General features: G+C 40.3%; 1 protein-coding gene across 2 annotated transcripts in view; it reads right to left on the bottom strand.

The window, feature by feature from the left end:
* The window catches only part of PACRG (parkin coregulated), a 444,517-nt gene that overhangs the window by 344,696 nt on the left and 77,977 nt on the right, over positions 1–21,844 (bottom strand). For both annotated transcript variants that reach the window (XM_061624338.1, XM_061624339.1), the window contains exon 2: positions 14,945–15,079. In XM_061624338.1, the coding sequence (XP_061480322.1) occupies positions 14,945–15,079 (135 nt within the window). The remainder of the gene's footprint in view (positions 1–14,944; positions 15,080–21,844) is intronic.

Here is a 21,844-nt window from a genome sequence, read left to right as displayed (position 1 = left end):
AGATGTGCAGCAGCCAAGGCCAGCACCTTGTAGGCTTTTTTAAAAAAAGTAACTGAAATGCAATTGTAGAGATTACTTTGGAGGAAAAGTAAAGTAATCAGTTACTTTCAGAGCAATTGTAATTGTAACGGCAATTACTACTTTTTTGGGCCAAGTAATTGTAACTGTAATTTATTACTTTTTAAAAGTAATCTTCCAAGCTCTGCTGTTCACATGCTCAACCTGGTCAAATGCAGCAGCAGCAGTAATTCCAGCAATAAAGTGCCAGTACGACTGCCCTATAGAAATGAGATGAGGAGTTCAAGGATAGGCAATACAGCATTGTTCTATGCAGCAGAAAAGACAAACTGAAAAAGTCTAGAGTAGCCATGAAACTGTGAGGATCATAGTTGTTTGGTCTGTGATAATGGATGCTCTTGGTAATTTTGCTTTCACAAGTCTGAAAGTGCAAAGAAGGATGCTGCAGTAGGTATTTTATGAAGAAAGAAAAATTAGGAACAGCCTTTCCATGCCTGTCCATGTTGTCTCTGAGAATGTAACACATAATCCTGGGGGCCACTCCAACATCAGGACAACCCAGATGGTCAATGCAGTCCAACTCAAGGGAAGCCAGCAGAAGGGGTGCCGGCAGAAGAACAGCCTTTGGGAAGCTCTACAGCATCCAGTTGCCATTCAGGAGCCGTCAGGCTGGTAGAACATTGGCTCAGCCAGGAGCTGCACGCATGAATGGCAAAGAAAAAGGCGGTTCTCACAAATGCCCCTACTGGTGAGTAAGCACTCCCCATTGACTTCCATTATCATTATTTTCTTAGACTGACCTTTTTCTCAGTGCAACTTTGGCCCGGATTGGGACCCACAGGAGCACTCTGAATGGGAGTTGGATGTTGTGTAATTCACTGCCCCTCCTTCGACACCCCCCCCAGAACACCCCTTTTTTGGGCCTTCTGCTGGCTTCTGCCAACACCCCTTCTGCCAGGCTGGGCTTCCGTGGCAGACCATGGCTGAGCTGGCACAGTCCTGGCTCCGCCGCAGCTGGGTCGGGACAAGGGGCTTTTGCCAGCAGAGCCCAGGGGAGCCAGGACCCTGCCAGCTCAGCCAGGGGTCCATCACATCCAATTCCCTCAGCCCAACATAAATATTACTTGGATTGCGCCTTAAGACTCTCAAGAGGTTAAATAACATGCTGTCTCCTAAAAACTGATGCTCCAACCACTCACTTTGGGCTGCCTAGTAGCAGTGCTAGTGCAAGATATTTTACTGCCTGATGCAGAGCTCAAATGATGCTCCTGCCTACATTTTTAAAAGACTTGCTGCACCATTCAGACACCAATTTCTTTCTTCATCTTTACTCCTGTATGGTCCTGCATGGAAGGACCAACCCTGTCTAGCAGTCAAGACAGTATTATATCCAAATGAATGGATTCATTTGATAACCAAGTCAATATACTTTCCCGGTTTCTCCTTTACTAAGCTATATTGAGAAATTATTGTTGCCTAAAAGAGCATGCTGTGGATATTTACTGTTGTAAAATACAAGGTGACTGTAGATTGTAACAGGCACTGCAACAATATAGAAGCAGTTGTAGTATCTGGTTTCTCTTACATACTTTTAGAAGAGAACCCAAGGCTCTTTCTACAGTACACTAGGTTTATTTTACTATGGCTGGTTAAAATATGTTATGTATATAAACACAAGCTGATTTGGGAGGAGAGTATAGGGTGAATAAAAAATATATGAGATTAAAGGTATCTGGGAATTCATTCTTCTGCTAACAATGTCACATCAGAAAAGAGACAGTTTTTCACCAGCACAAATGAAAACATCAAAACACACATTGATTTTCCTGATGGTCACATTGTCAATTTGATTTGGTTTGTTACCTGCCAAACCACTTTCTTTCTTTGTAGCCTTTGAGGGAAAGAAAGGGGTGATGACTGCTGGTAGGACAGAGACCAAGCCATTAATTATGTTTCTAATTGGAACAGGACTTTGGATTCACCTCCAAGGCAGAATTGAAAAATTTATCAAAGCTCCATAGGTAGCACCAAACAGAAATTTACTTCCTGACAAGCAGCAGCCAGCTCTTCTAAGACTTATGCTTCTGCACGCAGCTTAGATTAGAGTGCAACAAGCTCAGACACTTGTAGATGGCAGCCTTTGTAGCTGGGAGAGAAAAGGCTATCAGGTCTGAAGCACGCTGTGATAACAAGATGTCTCCCCACTTACCTGCCAGGCATGCTTCCTTTTTGGAGAAGAGGTAGCTGTTTTAACTGAAAGAGGAGGGGCCATTTGTTTTCCTCCTGGCTGCCAATCTACCACATTTTGAAGCTTATAACACTGCATGTTTCCCCTTGGGTCCATAGTAATGTGAATTGTCTTTATCCAAGTGCCTAACAAATCATTGTCACAGAGCAGCAGCCGACCTTTCTTTTCAATCTATGCACTTTTCAGGAGTTATAAATCAGTTGACTTTCAAGCTCGATGAGATGGCATATGCCCTAGTTTGAAGAACAGATGGAGGCTTGGGGGAAAATTGTTTCTGCAGGCTTGCTACAAGCAGCACAGCTCCATAAAAGTGAACCATTCGCACTAATTTCTCACATAAATTATATAGGCAGAGAGCACTAGCCCATTCAGCAGAAAAAAAAATCCTTCATCTATTTTTCAGAGGTCATTTAACAAATTTAAATTAAAGTTATTTCTGATACACAAGAAGGTTTTTAGTTTGTACAGTTTCAAGAAATGACCATTTGCATCTAATAAAAGTACACCTTTTAATTCTATATGCAAGAAACAAAACCACAGAATTTCATTGCAATTTCTCTGAATCCTAGGATAAACCACATGTATTGATTAATGTATTTTTAAATAGAGAGCCAGTGTGGTGTAGTGGTTAAGGTGTTGGACTATGACCTGGGAGACCAGGGTTCGAATCCCCACACAGCCATGAAGCTCACTGGGTGACCTTGGGCCAGTCACTGCCTCTCAGCCTCAGGGGGAGGCAATGGTAAACCCCCTCTGAATACTGCTTACCATGAAAACCCTATTCATAGGGTCGCCATAAGTCGGGATCGACTTGAAGGCAGTCCAACACACACAACAATTTTTTAAAATATATTTGTATACCGCTTAATTTATAAATCCCTAAGCGGTTCACATAAAATACCATAATGTCATAAAAAAGAATATACATACAACATTAATAATTGAGATATTGTTGCCCTATAATACACTATCCATTTCTCTTCGCAGGCCTGTTTTCTGACTCCTCCTAACGAACAAAACTCAATTTTTATTAGGGTCTGTTTTTAAAAGAAAAAAAATCCAAGCATTTCTAAGGCAACATCCCTTATTCTTTAGGAGAACCAAATTATTCAAATGTTAAATCAATGTATATGTCACTGTTTTAATAAATATGGTACTTTACTTAAGAAGGTAGGAAAGACATTTCATTAAATGTTTTGAATTATAAATATGAAAACAATGGAAAGAAGTGTATTACAATAAACTAAAACCATTAAAAGAGAAAGTTCTATGAGCCTCAAAGAGCAACAATGATCACGATGATATAGTGAATAGTGAATAATTTTTAAAAAACCAGATATGATCATCAGTGTCAATCATAGGTAGGCAGCTAATTACATTGACTTCAATAGTTATTATAGGCATTTTTCAGTTATGTCAGAAATATGCTTCATTGGATGTGTTGTTCCATCTTTCATGCATAATAACAATACTGCCAAGATGTAAAATGAAACGACGTCTCAGAGATGTTCCCTTGCAAAATCAAATAAAAGGTAGAAAGGGCTAAAGCTAGACATTCTTCACCTGGTGCCAAGAAGACCATGGGTGAAATCCAACATCATATAAGCAGTCTTTCATTCATGCAGTGGAACTTTCCCTTCCTCTGCAGCCATCTGCACCCTCCCAAATCTGTTCCAGAGGGTCCCCCAAACCTCCAGAGCAGATTTGGGAGACTGGGGGCAGGAATCTAATTGCACAAATGGAAGTCTGTTCCTCTCATGCACAGACACAATTGGATTTCACCCCAGAAAGAAGGCACTGGGTGAACCTCTCTGGGGAGGCTATTCCATAGTTGGAGTGTCTGTACTAAGATGGTCCCCTCCTTCATAGCCACCAGCTTCACTTCACTTGGCACGGGGACATGGAGAAGGGCGTCCAAAAAGGATCTTAAGATTCAGGCTGGTATGTATAGGAGAAGGTAATCTTTCAGGGCACCTGGTCCCAAGCAATTAAGCATTTTAAAAGTTACAGTTGGGGCCTTCCTATACTTGCTATTCATTAAAGAATAAAATAGTAGCCTCATGTCCACATGTAATTTTAATGTGTAAATTTAATATGTATTTTATTACGCATATTCATTTTTAAATTGCTGGTTTTATTTTGATACATTTTATGTTAATTTGTTTTTAAAGTTTGATTGGAATTTTTAATTAATATTGTATATTAATATTAAAATATTAATTAATATTAATACTTTATATTACTTTATGGAAATTGCATAGACGTTTTTGTTGATGAAACAGTATATATATCTTGTGAAATAAAATACTGGTTATTCAAGGGTAGGTTGATCATTCATCAGGACTAAACCTCTGTTATACTTGTCATTTGATTTTGCAAGGTAAATTACAGGAATAAGGGAACTAGCTAGTTTATCTGATAACGTAATTTTGATATGTGTAAAAAAAAAGAGAGGGAGCAAAGAAACACCTTTACCAGGACCAATCACTGTTCAAAATATATTATTTTGCTGTCTTATAAAATTTTCTTCTGAGTGAATCAACACTATCAAGCATCTTCTCTTTAATTCTGCTTGTGTGTGTTTGTTTTTACAAGACATCAACTCTGAGAAAGCGCGAACTAAAGACAGAGAAAACGATGCATCACGTTCCAAGGTAAAGAAGCTGTCTTTATTCTAGCATTCCCGTCTGTTGCATTACAAGACTTATATTGCTGTCCCTGTGGATCATAGCTTTGGAATCTGTTTTCATTGTGCCTGAAGTACTGCCACTGTATATGCTGTGCTTCAGTTCTATTCCTTTTTTTAAATGCTCTGGTCTGTCTGGAAACAACACACACTGATCTGTAAGCCTTTCAACACCAAGATTGCGAATGTTTGAGAACTCACTTTCCAACACCGTCCTCTATATATGTCTACTCAGAGATAAATCCCATTGAGTTTGGTGGTGGTTACTCTAGGTAAGTGGTAATAGGATAACAGCCTTAGGCTGCAATGCTAACCTCTGATCCGTAGCGCTGGAGGGGGTTACAACTGAATGGGTGTTCCTGTCTGCTGGCCTCTGGAAGCCATAGAAAGTGACAGGATGCAGTTCTACCACTACTGGTGTCCCTGTCTATGGTAGCTGATGGATGGCCCTGGAACAGGATGTTATAGGGACAGTGTAGGAGCAGAGCTCAGGGTTGAGGCCAGAGAAACTGAAGATTTAGCTCTGGCATAAATTAAGCCTTTGTCTTTGTGGATAACCAAAACTGACCCCCAGGCATTTGGGAATAGACAAAGGAACTAAGTGGCATTATTTTGGTTTTTGTTCTTGTTTTTTTAAAGTGTTGCCCTTTCTGACTCTAGGGAAAAAGATTTCAGGAATGGATCACATGGATTTGGTTTATTTATTTATTTATTTATTCATTCATTCATTCATTCATTCATTCAATTTATATACCGCCCCATAGCCGAAGCTCTCTGGGCGGTTCACAACAAGTAAAACATCTGATATACAATTAAAACTACATATCAAGCAATTTAAACATACATGAATGATATCAAAAATTAAAGCATATGTATACACATACAAATGCATATTAAATATTAAAAAGTTTGTAAAATTTGTAAGGAAAGCATAGGAGACATATATCACTTGCTCTTATATGAAGTTCCAGTGATCTCCCGTCCAGATTTTAGATCAAGCTTACACCTTGCTTTGCTTCAGCAATGCTGCAATATCTATTGTATCCCCTATATGCTAGTTTATTCTAAAATATGTCTGTGTAAATTACTTCCTTGCTATCTCTGGTATCAGGCATGACTTTTTCTCCATCTTAAACTGGCTACGGATTGTATTTGTTCATTTGTTTATCTTCTATTCTAACATATGAGATCAGGGAAATGTGGTTGTTGATGCTTCAGAGCTGACTAATATAACAGGGATGAGTAATTATCTTGTTGACCTAGATTTTTTGTGTGTGCGCTACGCATCCCCATTGCCTGTAGCTTGAATCAGGTGAAGACTAAATTGATCCTTGTGTTCACTTGGTCTCATTTCATGGGTTGATCTGTGGTGGGCTGATGTATGGATAGTCCTGCATCTGGTGTGAAATAGGGAGAGATATGTGTGAACATGTGCATCCCCCATTTTTTTCCATTCCCTCTGTCCTATCCCATACTAGCTTGTATGTTTCCCAATTATTTTTGCCCAGTGCAGGCTCCCATTACAGTTCTCTTTGAAAAGCAACCTACCATATCCATTAAATTTAAAATACTAATATAATGATGCCCACTTATAAGGGAAGACAGTCTTTTACCTGAGCTTGACTACTTTGAATTACAACTAAACAGAAATTACTTTCTTTTTTTAAAAAATTCTTCATTAACTAAAAGCTCCTCCGGACAATGTGTTTATTCAGCATTCATGGTTTGCTTGCACAAAGCTTACAATGATTTGATTACATCCATTTTTCTCAAGCATTTATTCCAATCATTTATGACGCAGTTATATGACAATGAGCATTCATTCTGCATTCATCCTGATGCATTTGCTTGTGGGGTGTTTAACATGGTCCCATAAGTAATTTGTTCATTCCACACTTTTCAGTGCATTTCCCCATCACTTATCTTGTGAATCTTAGCACAAATTAACCCTGGCTTTAATCTTCCTTAAAGCAAGGAGCTGACCATTCTTTGAAAAGCAAAAGGATTATGACTTGCTCAAGATCCAACAATGAACAATGTGGTATTCAAAAGATCACAGATTTCTGTATAACAGCTACTGGAATCAGACAATAAAAAAAATGTCATTCCTATTATGTGCCTTGTTTGAATGTTTCTTGGGCGAAATCCCATTATTTGTATCTACAGTTTACACAACAGCATTTTACTCATGGCAGCAAAATAACTTGAACCAGCCCTAGTAACAGCACCATTGTAGATGAGGCATGTGGGGCCCATCATGTGGAATTGGGACATGTGGAATTGTCATTGATCACAAGCTGAATATGAGCCAACAGTGTGATGTGGCTGCAAAAAAGGCAAATGCTATTTTAGGCTGCATTAACAGAAGTATTAGTTTCCACATCACGTGAAGTATTAGTTCACCTCTATTCAGCACTGGTTAGGCCTCATCTGGAGTACTGAATCAAGTTCTGGCCTCTGCACTTCAAGAAGGATTCAGACAAACTGGAACAAGTTCAGAGGAGGGCATCAGGGGACTGGAAACAAAGCCCTATGAGGAGAGACTGAAAGAACTGGCCGTGTTTAGCCTGGAGAAGAGAAGACTGAGGGGAGATATGATAGCACTCTTCAAGTACATGAAAGGTTGTCACACAGAGGAGGGCCGGGAACTCTTCTCGATCGTCCCAGAGTGCAGGACAGAGAATAATGGGCTCAAGTTGCAGGAAGCCAGATTTTGACTGAACGACAGAAAAAACTTCCTAACTATTAGAGCCATACAACAATGGAACCAATTACCTAGAGAGGTAGTGGTCTCTCCGACACTGGAGGCATTCAAGAGGCAGCAGGACAGCCACCTGTCAGGAATGGTTTGATCTGGATTCCTGCATTGAGCAGGGGGTTGGACTTGATGGCCTTATAGGCCCCTTCCAACTCTACTATTCTATGATTCTATGATCCTTCCTTCAATACTGTTTATAGCAGCCAACAACCTGGCATTCTCTAGATATTTTAGACTGGCTGGGGATGCTGGGAGTTGTATTTCAAAATATCTGGAGTGAACCAGGCTGGTTTACTGCGGGGGAAAAGCCTACCACTGTGGTATTTCATGCATAATCAACAAAATCCCTTCATGGTGACCAAGTCATCAGAATGGCATATGAATCTTACAGACCCTCATGTCATTCCAGCACAGCAGCCTCTTGTGTAATCCTATACACTTGTGTTTTGATACAGTGGCTCTCCATAATTTAGGTCACTAGGGAGATGATTCACTCAGCCCTTTTACTAGGGCAATCCCACTGAAAAGCTGAAATCCAACAAAAGGAAGTGCATACTTTATCCCTGGGGAGGGTATTCTTGTATTCATTCATTCATTTCATTTATGAATTGCATTGAAAATGTTGAAATTAGTGAGCTCTAGGAGGGTACTACCCATTGCAGTACCATGGAAGTAGCCGAGAACGTTTTCAATAAACATTGGAGTACTTGTTAAACAAAATGAACCAAGAAAAACTGTCAAATTATAATTTTAATTTCCCCCCAAAGCTAAGTACTTATGTTTGTGTTCTGCAGTCTGTGACTGCACTACCCGTTTTAAAAATTGTGCATCATGATACCTTACCTTACCTATTTTTGGCCTTTGACAACCTTTAATCCTGCATGATAATATCACTGTATTGAAAAGTGACAATATTCTCTCAATACTTTTTGTAACCCTGTTTATTATTATTTTCTCTTACTATTACTACCAGTAGTGGCAACAGTAAATGTAAGCCAAATATTACAGGAAAAAAGCATATTCATCTACAGGACAGGGTGTCCTATTTTCCTTTCCAATTGGAGGCCTTTGCATCATATTGTTATGAGCACGGGGGGGGGTTGGAATGGATGATTTCTATGGGTCACCTTTCCAGCCTCTGATTTGGAATCCTATGCCCTGGGGGCTGGCTCTGCTAACCAGATGAATCTCCTTTGTTAATCAAATAGAGTGGCCAGGTAAGATAATGGGCCGATGAGTTGCCTAGCAACGGTGAATGGGCTAGGAAGACCCCTTTTGTGATTGAAACTCTTCTGGAGGAGAGTCTCTCCCCCCACTTCTGGAAGCTTGCAGAAGTGTGTTTGTAGTTTTTAGTGTGTTCTAGAGAATGGCTGGGGCTGAAGGCATGCAGAGAGGCTATCCCCCTGCATCATGGCTATAGGATGACCCTGCACCCAGGTGGAAAGCTGAATATTGGACTGCTGATGCATTGAACCCCTCCATCCTTGAGCTCAGGTTGGAATGTGTGTAAATAAACAAACCATATTTCATAAAGACACCGCAGTCTCCGCTGACCTTCTTCCCAAAGGAAACCAAACCCTGGAGAGGCACAGGGACCCCCAAAATCTCACCGCTCAGAGATTGGGGGAGGCGCACAACAATATGTTGAATCCTGCACTTGAGAGAGTCGTCCAGTCTTCAGGGCCAACTTTTTTAGGGCAGGGGCTGCACTGGGAAGGGGGTCTATATGTCCACGGAATTGCCTGCATATGGCCCCTTGCCTCTTGGCAATTATGATCTATATATTTGCGTAGATGGTACATTATAGAGTAATGTAAGCAAAGGAAGATCCCTGCTCAAAGGAGTTTACCATCACCTTTTAACTGGAGAAGACAACACTGGTAAGGAAGAGAGGAAAAAGCAAATACATGGAAATAAGCAAGGGTAACAGGATGAATCTGACCAAATGCAGTTATATGCATCTGAGCTTTGTCTCACCTGGGAATGTGGTCTAACAGTAAGAGAAAGAGACATAAGAGAAAGAGGAGAGGGCATTTTTGTTTCCTCATTCCTGCTGAAAATGTGCTCTGGAGGGATTTTGAGAGACCCTGCAGAAGAATGAGGGAAGTGAAATTGGTGATGGGGTATTTGTTTGAATTCTCACTTCTTCTAGCAGGAGACCTTTTCTAGGTTGGAGTCCCTTCAATGAATGGAAGTAGCCCTTTTGTTCACAGGAGGGCAATTCTAGCTGACAGACAGCCCAATTCCAGTGAGTAATAATTGAGAGAGAAAAAACACATAGTTTGGTCTACCTTCACAGGCAGTAGCTTGGGAAGAACAGCAATTGCACCACACTTTCCAGTATGTGAATTCTCTTTGACCGTTATTGGGCAAAAACAAACTGTCATTCATACAACAAAGTATATCTTCAGCGCATGGAACCACTGTTGTAGCTTCTATGGATGTAAGGGAGTAGGGTCAGAGGGAAATGAAATGCAAATAGAAAAAGAAAAAGACAGTGATGATTTCCTAAATGCAATACCATAGCAACCACAACAAGATTCCTATGAGTAAGGCAGAAAACTCAGCATCCTGCAACCAGTCAGAGTTCCTAACCAAAAACCAAAACTAAAAGAATCCTGGCAGCCAATCAGCCATGGTCACAGAAATCCCCATGAAGCACAACCTGACCTGGGGGCTGCAATTAGTTCAGAATGCTGTGGCACAATTGCTGACATGAGTGAGACCCTCTCAGCACATAATACCTCTGCTCTGAAATCTGTACTGGTTGCTGATTTGCTACAAGGCCAAGTTCAAGGTATGCTTCCCATGTTACAGGTGCCACATAGTACTTGTTCTGCTCTTGTAAGAAATCAATCAATTTATTGTGGCAGCACCTATGCTTTGGAACTCCCTGCATTTTGACATTCGGCAGGCGCTTTTGTGTACTCATTTCAGTACCTGCTAAAAACATTTTTGTTTAGCCAAACTTAGAAGCTATTGTGCTTTTTATCTGTTTTAAACTCATTGTTGGTTTTATTATTTTGAATGCTTTTAAATAATTTTTAGTAACTGTTTTCACCAATACTTTTATTGTTTTAGTTCCTTCTGTAAACTGCTTTGAGATGTTTTACAATAAAACAGTATATAAATGTTGTAAATAAAATACATAAATAAATTCTGGAGTCACTCTGGCTCTTGGGTCTCTTCCCAACTTTTAGGAAAAAAGAATCTGCCTTATACCGATTCAGGCCATTTGGTACCATCTAGCTCAGTACTGATCACATGGACTAGCGTTGGCTGTCAAGGATTCCAGGCAATAGTCTTTTCCAGAAATTGAATTTTGGACCTTTGCATGCAAAACATGTGCCCTACCACTGAGCTACAACCCTTCCCCTGTTTAGAAAAGTATCTTTTAAAATTGTACTTTTCAATTCACTAATGAATGCACATCTTACCTAGGGCAGATTCACACCATGCATTTAAAGTACATTCAACACAAATTTGAAGCACATGAATCTCACTATAGAATCATGGGAGCTGTCGTTTGTTAAGGGCGGTGGGAATTGTATCTATGAGGGGGAAACTACATTACAGGATTTTGTGGGAGAAGTCATGCACTTTAAATGCAAATTGGATATGCTTTAAATGTATTGTGTGTGTCTGCTAGGGTTGCCAGGCTCAGGGCCTGAGACTGACCCTGTATCTTTAGGAGAAGAGAAAGTCAGCCAGGTGCAGGTGTTCTTGCAACAATGTAATGGGAAAAACCACAAGGTGGAATTCTCCCTTCCCCCTGCACAACTTTTAAAGATACAGAAGACCTCTTGGTTGCCAGCCCAGGAAAATTTAAACTTGTTTGACTCCTTAAAATTAGAAAAGTATAACAAATTATAATGGCCCCATAAGATGCATGCATGTACCCTTTTAAAAAAATTCTGTTCAAAATTATTTGAATGATAAAATGTATAATATGCTATTTTTGCAAGTAAAAAATCCTAGCATGTACACATTTATTATAATAATAACTGAAATTGTTTATTGTGCGTGCCTACCAAGATTCTGCTGTGATCCTCTGTTCTAGATCTCCTGCTCAGTTATTGTGCAGTATGCACACAGAGCAAAAAACACTCTTGCTGCTACTGAAAGCAGAGCTTGGAAGATTACTTTTAAAAAGTAATAAATTACAGTTACAGTTACATGGCCCAAAAAAGTAGTAATCACCGTTACAATTGCAATTGCTCTGAAAGTAACTGATTACTTTACTTTTCCTCCAAAGTAATCACTACAATTACATTTCAGTTACTTTAAAAAAAACCCGCCTACAAGGTGCTGGCCTTGGCTGCTGCACATCTAAGTAGCCTAAAACAACATTAAAAATAAACAAACACATACTGAGGTAGTAGAATAATTATTTTTATTCATAAGATAGCAATGGTGGTCTCTCTGCTGGTAAGGGTGGTGGGGAGGGAGGCTGAGGCTACTACTCAGATCTTTGCACGTCAAACCAAGTGCAACACACACCCCCACTCAGCCAGCAAGCATAATCTCCCTCACTTAACCACCTCCCAGACCCTGCCCTGCCACCAACTAAGGGACACTCACTCAAGCAAACATTTTCCCCTGAGATGCAAAAAAGTTAAAATACTGCAAATGCACAGTAGCCAGAGAGGGTGGTGGAGGCCACTTTGTGTGCCAAGTGCAAACACAGTATTCTCTCTCTCTCTCTCTCTCTCTCTCTCTCTCTCTCTCTCTCTCTCACACACACACACACACACACACACACACACACACACACACACACACACACACACACACTGTCATCTTTCACCTCCACAGTTCTTTATCTCCATTCTGCTGCTGCCTCCTTCTCCTTCTTTATCCATGTTCTTGACCTCCGGATCCTTTTTATTTATATTAATTTTATTTATAGAATTTATTAGTCGCCCATCTGGCTGGCTGTCCAGCCACTCTGGGCGATGTACAATACCTAGACATATAATACCTAGACACTGAAAATCTAAAAACAATGAAGATAAAATCTAGAATCTAAAATCTAAAATCCCTCCACTTCATTCTTCACCACCACTATCCGGTTTTTTAAATAATTATTTTCTCCACTCCACCCCGTCTCACTCTCCGCCTCCTCCCTCATCGCCTCCTACCCATCCACAGAGCATGAGGAAAGAGCGACACTGCACAGAAGCTCAGTTTGAGGCACATGATTTTCATCCACAAATCACCCTGCTCCCCCTCCCAAGTAATACCCAAAAGTAATTCTGGAAATGTTACAATTACTCCACAAAAGTAGTAAAATTACTCCTAGTTCTATTACAATCAAAATGTAAAGGAATTACCCACTAACATTACTCAAAGAAGTAATGAATTACAAGTAATTCGTTACTTGTAACTAGTTACTTCCAAGCTCTGCCTAGGAACAGGTAGCAAAAATAAGACCCAGGTCTTTCAGACCCCTGGAGAAAGAGCATTCTATAGATGAGAAATAGTGAATAAAAATACTGAAACATTACTTCTTTTTTTCTGTACATCTGCTTGCTCCCACCACCACAGTACTAATAATGATTTCTGGCACTAATGCCCCTGAGCAATATTAGTTCAACAGAATTTCCCCCTTTTAAAAATAAAAAGGCATCTTAAATCTATTTCAATTAATTAAACTGTTTTCACACTTGTGTTCCTGGTTCTCTCCAATTTACCTTTTGGTTCTCTTTCCTTTATATATTCATTCAAACCAAATATATTATTGTCTTGATCATAAGCCTTAAGAAAAGTTAAAATATGTTGTCTGTATCCAATAGTGGCTCTGCCTTTGCTGGAAAATGCTTCTGCTCATGGAAGCCACCGCTGGATGCAACACAATAAGTACAAATTAAAAGTATCATATAAAACTTTATATCCTTAATAACATGCAGTCACACAAGAAAATATGCATTACTATTCTCAGTGATACTTGCAGCAATCTACTATATTGGGTTTTTTTTAACTGATGGTGTATCACCACCATGAAAGTAAATACAGATATTTTTCCTGTTACCCTATTACTAATGTCAAGCAGAAACTCAGTTTTCTGTTAATTGGATAACTGGTTATGCCCAAGTAAAATTGGAGCCAAATGCATCTATTAATTTAGACTGAAAACTTGCAAGCAGGATCTAATTGTTTGATATGCTTTATACAGTGATGAATTGTTTAGTCATTTCATAAATAATAAATATTATTCACTCCATGCCCCTACTAGTCTTATCTGCTCTTATTTTTTATTAACAAGACCATAATAGTTTAAATTAAGATCATTATCAACATGACCCATACAAACTTGCCAAGAATGGGATATGTCTTTTGTCCCTCATACACGTGATGCTCATTTTTTTGTTGTCATTTATCATCCTAACCCAGGCCAACAAATAGCACACACAAACAAATACATATTCATAAAAGGAAAGTCATTCTTTGATAACCAAAATAATTAAATAGAAAGAACAGGTTAAAGATCAGCATTCATTTTTCAAATTAAATTTAAAAGCATGCTCTAGTTACTTAAAAGATTGGCAAGTTTTACAAATAGCATCACCAAGCCTTTTAGTGAGAAACACCGCTGCATTAGAATGAAGTCATTAGGCAATACATTTATTTTGAAGCCAATTAACCTTTTGTCAGAGATGTCGGAACCATAATGGTTTCAGCAGTGGAGGTCAGCTTCTAACAGGGGCACGTATGACAGCGATTACGCTGTCTGACATATGCTGCAGACTGGGAGTGCAGCCTTAGAATGAGAATCTGCCTTCGTTTGTATTCTGCTCTGCATTTCAAGGGAGCAGGCAATCTTGACCTATCCATTTAGGTAATTAAAGCTTCCATTTGGAACTGTCCTGCAGGAAGGTGAAATTTGGGGGGAGATAAATGGCTGCTGCTCTCTGTATCCAGCCACTTCCATCATTTGATGGACTGCCTGAAATAGACTGGGTTGCCAGGTCCTCATAAAAATAGAGATGAATTGAGCAGGAGACAATTCTCTAAGGCAAAGCAACTCTGTCATTTTCCTTTTTGCAGCATATAATTTAATTGTTAGCCAAGGTAGATGGCTGACTCAGGAGGCTACTCTCTAACTGCTCTCCCACCATCTTCTATTTGCTAAGGAATTACTCCACTTTATTTACTTATAAGCCAACATTTTTTGGCAATGAGAGATGTCACTTCAACAAGCGCAGCTGGCTGTCACAGCTGAGCTCTGACTTACCTTCCAGGCTATTTTGTTTCCTCTTGTATCATGCTCAAGGGCGATTGGGAAGTCACCTCGCTCATAAAACTTGCGAAACGCTGTGGGTTTTGTTGGTCTTTCTTTAAATGCTCCTGCTGCCGGGGGCCCTTTAACCTAATAAATAAATTAAATTAAAAACCCATCATGCAAAATTTGTCTGTAACAAGAAATACATTTATGATAAAATTAGAGATTTAACCAAAGTGGCTAAGAAATCAGAGTGCTGCACATCACTAATGTCAAATGTTCTCTATCAATGTTTTATATAGACTATTTATTCCTAGCTCTTTCTTGGTGGGGAATTAACAGGTATAGAAAATGAGGTTTGTTTGCATGTCATTTCACATTGAGCAGTAGAAGAAACTTTCATCTTAAACTATCTTTAAAAAGTCTTAAAATGAAAATGCGAATAATCAGATGTAAAATTTCAGAATAATTGTTCATAGAATTTAGCATATCCAAGAGGCAATATACACATGAGTGTGATCAATAGCAAGAACTGCTATTGATTTTAAGGATTTCAGGCAGCATACCTAAACAATAAAGTCAAAACTAGATATTAGTTTTAGAGTAAGTGTGTAAGTAGAAAGCATTGGGAATAGACACTAGGTGAGGAGGGAAGTTATACATTGGGAGTCATTTGTATACAATACCAGGGCAGGTATCTAAAAAAGCGAACTAATGCCAAATGGATGGACATTTGCTAACAGCTTGAATAATTACTGACCTCTCCCCCATGCCCCAGCAGCCTGTTCCTGTGAAGGAGAGCTGATGAGTGACAAGAGTCTTGTCAGCATTGGGATCAGTGGGGCTGGTACATCTGGATGAATGGGGCACCAGCCTCAGTCTGCCCCCAGCCAATCCGCACCTGCCTTGCCTTCTTACTTACAATCAATACAGGAGATGGCACTAACTGTCAGCTTCCTCCTCCTCAGTCTCACTGTATCCCTTGTAAAACTCAGTAGAGAGAATTAAATTGGCTCTGCCTGTCATTGGCTCTGGCTGACCCTACCTACTATTGGGGCTCCCTGCATTCCCCACCACTAGTTGGGATAGGCTTTAGTGGGGTAAACATCTGCTATTCAGTTCTGCAAGTTGATGGTATCCTTCTGGAGAGGCTCGTGGAGTTGGGAGTTGGAGGTACTGCTTGGCAGTGGTTCCGTTCCTACTTGGCGGGTCGTCTCCAGAAGGTAGTGCTTGGGGAACATTGCTTGACACCGTGGGTTCTTCAATGTGGAGTCCCACAGGGGTCAGTTCTGTCCCCCATGCTTTTCAACATCTACATGAAGCCGTTGGGTGCGGTCATCAGGAGTTTTGGAGTGCGTTGTCATCAGTATGCTGATGACACGCAGCTCTACTTCTCCTTTTCATCTTCTTCAGGTGAGGCTGTCAATGTGCTGAACCGTTGCCTAGCCGCGATAATGGACTGGATGAGAGCTAACAAGCTGAGGCTCAATCCAGACAAGACTGAGATGCTGTTGGTGGGTGGTTTCTCTGATCAGATGGTGGATATACACCCTGTCCTGGATGGGGTTACACTCCCCCTAAAGGAGCGGGTTCGTAGTCTGGGAGTTGTTTTAGATCCTTCCCTGTCACTCGAGGCTCAAGTAGCCTCGGTGGCACGGAATGCGTTTTACCAACTTCGGTTGGTAGCCCAGCTACGCCCCTATCTGAGCAGGGAGGACCTCACATCAGTTGTACATGCTCTGGTAACCTCGCGTTTGGATTACTGCAATGCGCTCTACGCAGGGCTGCCTTTGAAGACAGTTCGGAAGCTACAGCTAGTGCAAAACACGGCAGCCAGATTGATAACAAGGACCAAGCGGTCTGAACACATAACACCTGTTCTGGCTCGCTTGCACTGGCTACCAATACGCTTCCGGGCCAGATTCAAAGTGTTGGTTTTAACCTATAAAGCCTTATATGGCGCGGGACCACAATACCTGCTGGATCGCCTCTCCCGATACGAATCTGCCCGTACACTGCGTTCTACATCGAAGGCCCTCCTCCGAGTTCCGACTCACAGAGAGGCTCGGAGGGTGGTAACAAGAACTAGGGCCTTCTCAGTGGTGGCCCCCGAACTGTGGAATAGTCTTCCCGATGAGGTGCGCTTGGCGCCGACATTGCTATCTTTTCGGCGCCAAGTTAAAACCTTCCTCTTTTCTATGGCATTTTAATCTAACTTTAAATTTGTTTTAAGTCTGCTGTAACTGATTTTAGATTTCTTATTCTTTTATATGTTCCTGTTGTATCATATTATGGAATTTTATTGTATATATTTGTATTCTTTGTTGTACACTGCCCAGAGAGCTATGCTAGTGGGGTGGTATAAAAATCTAACAAATAAAATAAATAAATAAATGTGTCCTTTTAGAGCACATCTCAATCTTGTCTCTTCATAGGTGACATCTCAATAAGTATAAATGTTTGCAAGTTACACAGCGGCCTAGTTCACATGACACAGTAAGTCAGACTATGGTTTAGTGTGATCATGTGGACATGAGGGCTCCTGGAGAGGAGCTTGCAGCCGCTTTACTCCTTCCCAGCATTTTTTGCTCCTGTACTCAGGGCTGGTCCCCTCTAAGATGCACAGCTTAATGTGGTGAGGGGGGTTGAGAGTGTTGAAGAAGCTGAGAGCAATGCCATCATTGTCTAAAATAAGAGGCTAGACTCCTAGCAGGGGCACCCAAGGCAGAATGGTCAAAGCTGAGACACCAGACTAAGATGCATCCAAACTCAGAGGAAGGCAATGGTAAACCACCTCTGAATACCTCTTACCACGAAAACCCTATGAACAGAGAATCCAAAATGCAACATGAGATAGTGCTGGAAGATGAGACCACCAGGTCAAAAGGCACTCACCGAGCTACTGGGGAAGAACAAAGGACAAGGACAAGCAGCGCTGTGACTAATGATGCAGCTGGGTCAAAGCCGAAAGGAAGCCTAGAGGCTGATGCGCATAGATGCGAAAGGAGAGTCTGGAGTTGTACGATGCACACAACATGGAATGTGAGAAGCATGAACCAGGGAAAGTCAGAAATTGTCAAGCAAGAAATGGAAGGTATCAATGTTACAATACTTTGTGTGAGTGAATTAAAATGGACAGGAATGGGACATTTTCAATCAGGCAACTACAAAATATTTTATGCAAGAAATGAGAAATTAAGAAGAAACAGGATTGCATTAATAGTGAGAAGTGATGTAGCAAAAACAATTAAAGAGCTATAACGCAAGGTCTGAGTGAGTGGTATCAATGAGATTTAACGGGAAACCTATTAACATAACCATCATTCAAGTCTAAGCTCCAACAGCAAACGCAGAAGAAGAGGAATTGGAGAGCTTTTACGCAGACGTACAACAAATTGATCACACACCAAAACAAGATGTGTTGATAATCATGGGGGACTGGAATGCAAAAGTACGGAAGAGAGAAAAACTAGGAATTGTGGGGAAATGGGGCTTAGGAGATAGAAATAAAGCAAGAGAAAGACTTCTTGAATTCTGTAAAGCCAATAATTTGTTTCTTGCAAACACATTTTTTGAGCAACCGAAAAGACTACACGTGGACATCACCAAATGGTCAATGTAGGAATCAAATTGATTATATAATTGGTAGCAGAAGATGGAGAAGTTCCTTACTTTCTGCGAAAACAAGACCAGGAGCAGACTGTGGTACAGATCATGAACTGGTAATATCGAAAATCAGAGTAAAGCTAAAGAAGAAGAACAAAGCAATCACAATGCCAAAATACAATTTAAGTAACATCCCAGAAGAATATAAAGATCAAATAAGGAACAGATTTGAGGCTTTAAACTTGGTTGACAGAGAACCAGAAGAACTATGAACTGAAGTCAGAGACATTATCAGGGAAGAATGCAAAAAGACAATAACTCTCATTCAAAAGAGAGAAAGACCTAAATGGATGACTGAAGAAACGCTTAAAATGGTTAAAGAGAGAAGGAAAGCAAAAGCAAAAGGAGATAGAAACTCGGTCGGAACCTGAAATGCAATTATATAGCAACTACTACGTAGGGACAAAGAGAACTATTACATTAGTTATTGTATAGAAATAGAAGAGGACAACAAAATGAGTAAAACAAGAACCCTGTTCAAGAAGATTAGAGAAATGAAAGGGAAATTTAAACCAAGGGTAGGGTAGGGATGTTGAATAATCAACAGGGGAACACACAGATGGAAGCAATACACTGAAGAACTTTATAAAAGAGATGCAAGGATGACAGATTCATTCATGGAGGAACCATATGATGAAGAACCAGAAATTTTAGAATGTGAGATGAAAGCTGCTCTTAAAATACATGGAAGAGAGTGAATCTGTCCAAATTGTGACAAAATTTTGTCAACAAATATGGAAAAGAAAACAATGGCCCACAGACTGGAAGCATTCAATATACATCCCAATTCCAAAGAAAGGAGATCCCAGGGAATGCAGTAATTATCAAGCTGTTGCCTTAATATCTCATGCAAGTAAAGTAATGCTCAAGACCAAGGAATTTCAGAAGGAAATCACCCTGTGCTTTACAGATTACAGAAAAAACTTTGATTGTGTAGATCATGAAAATCTATGGAACTCTTTAAAAGAAATGGGGGTGCCACAGCATCTGATTGTCCTGATGCGCAACCTATTCTCTGGACAAGAGGCTACTGTAAGGACAGAATAGAGAGAAACTGATTGGTTCCCCATCGGAAAGGGTGTGAGACAGGGATGTATTTTATCACCCTACTTGTTTAATCAATATGCAGAACATATACAGAAAGCGGGATTGGACCAAGATGAAGGAGGTGTGGAAATTGGAGGAAGAAATATCAATAATTTAAGATATGCAGATGATACCATACTCTTAGCAGAAACCAGTAATGATTTGAAACAAATGCTGATGAAAATTAAAGCACAAATGCAGGACTACAGCTTGAACGTCAAGAAGACTAAAGCAATGACTACAATAGAAGATTTATATAACTTTAAAGGTGACAACGAGGGCATTGAACTTGTTAAGGACTATCAATACTTGGCACAGTCATTAAACTTGGCACAGACATTAACCAAAATGGAGACAACAGTCAAGAAATCAGAAGAAGGCTAGGACTGGGGAAGGCAGCTATGAGAGAACTAGAAAAGGTCCTCAAATGCAAAGATGTATCACCGAACACTAAAGTCAGGATCATTCAGACCATGGTATTCCCAATCTCCATGTATGGATGTGAAAGTGTGTTGGTTTAGTATGTTGATATGTTTAAATATGAACGTGCTGATTTTTTAAGAGTGTATTTGAGTAAATTAAATGTTTTTTTCCTTTTCCCAACAATAGTAAGACAAAATTCTGATATAATGGGGGCCAGCTGTTTTAATTGTTTTGCTTTTTATTATACTGTGATTAAGAAATCTGATTTGTTTAATTTATTATGTTTTAAAATAAGCTTGTTTTAACATGTTTGTTTTTCCTTGAACCGTAGGGAATATTCTGTTTAGTCTATTATGTATATTATATTTTTTCTTGTATTTCTTGTATTATTTGTATGTTTATATTATGTTGATACTAAAGAAGATGTTTTGTTCAGTTAACTGTATTTTTTTTTTGTAGTTCTTGTTTTAAGATGTTTGGATTTATTGTACACCGCTTAGAGTTTTATTTAAATATAAGCAGTATATAAATGGACTAAATAAATAAATAAAGCTGGACGGTGAAAAACGTGGATAAGATAAAAATCAGCTCATTTGAAATGTGGTGTTGGAGGAGAGCTTTGCGCATACCATGGACTGTGAAAAAGACAAATAATTGGGTGTTAGAACTATCACTAGAAGCTAAAATGATGAAACTCAGGTGATCATACTTTGGACACATCATGAGAATACATGATTCACTAGAAAAGACAATAATGTTGGGAAAAGCAGAAGGGAGTAGAAAAAGAGGAAGGCCAAACAAGAGATGGATTGATTCCATAAAGGAAGCCACAGACCTGAACTTACAAGATCTGAATAGGGTGGTTCATGACAGATGCTATTGGAGGTCGCTGATTCATAGGGTCGGCATAAGTCACAATCAACTTGAAGGCACATAACAATAATTCAGGGCTGGCACCAGGCATGACTGGGCACTTGGGCACCAGCCTGCCCCGGGTCTACAGCACCGGAAGGCCAAACACCCCACCTGCTGTAGATCGCAACGCAAGAGCTCCCATGGACCCTTACCCCTTGATACAGGTGGCGTGGGCTTAAATAAGCCTGCCTGCCTCACCTACCTCTCATGTCAGTGGTCTACGTGCACATGCCATACACTGTGTGTTCACACTTACCATCGCCCATGAGGCATCAACCCCTTACGGACAGCCCCATGGCCAACTTAGGTGATGGCAGACCTGCACGCACAGTGTGTGGGACGTTCATGTTGATGCAAAAGGTAGGTGTGGCAGGCAGGTTTATTTAAGCCCTGTGCCACCTGTATCGAGGAGTGAAGAACTATGGGAGCTCCCATTTTGTGATCCACAGCAGCATCAGGTCGCTGAATCCTGCAACCTGACACTGCCTCACGGGAGCTTCACCATCCCACCTAAGGAGAGGCCCCTCTGGGTTTCAAGGGCTCTCCACCAGGGCTTAACATGGTGCCTGCTGGCGCCAGATCAGTCTGCACTGCAGTGAGCTAAGCCAAGGTTTTACTTAGCATGTTGTCCAAACCCAGATTTGTAAGTAAACTCTCCCCTCACTAACCATAATGAACTGTAGCCAAGAGCAAACCTTTTTAGTTAAGAGGTTCCTATTATTTGATTTCTACATGAAGGAAAGTCACCACCATCAGACAACGTCCTGGGAGAAGGAATATTGCAAGCCATGCTTTTTACTTGCCTCTTGTCCATATTATTTC

Source organism: Rhineura floridana, chromosome 4 (assembly GCF_030035675.1).
Source record: "Rhineura floridana isolate rRhiFlo1 chromosome 4, rRhiFlo1.hap2, whole genome shotgun sequence".
Lineage (NCBI taxonomy): Eukaryota > Metazoa > Chordata > Lepidosauria > Squamata > Rhineuridae > Rhineura > Rhineura floridana.
Note: the sequence above shows the minus strand (reverse complement) of the source record. Positions and strands in the feature narration are given on the sequence as shown.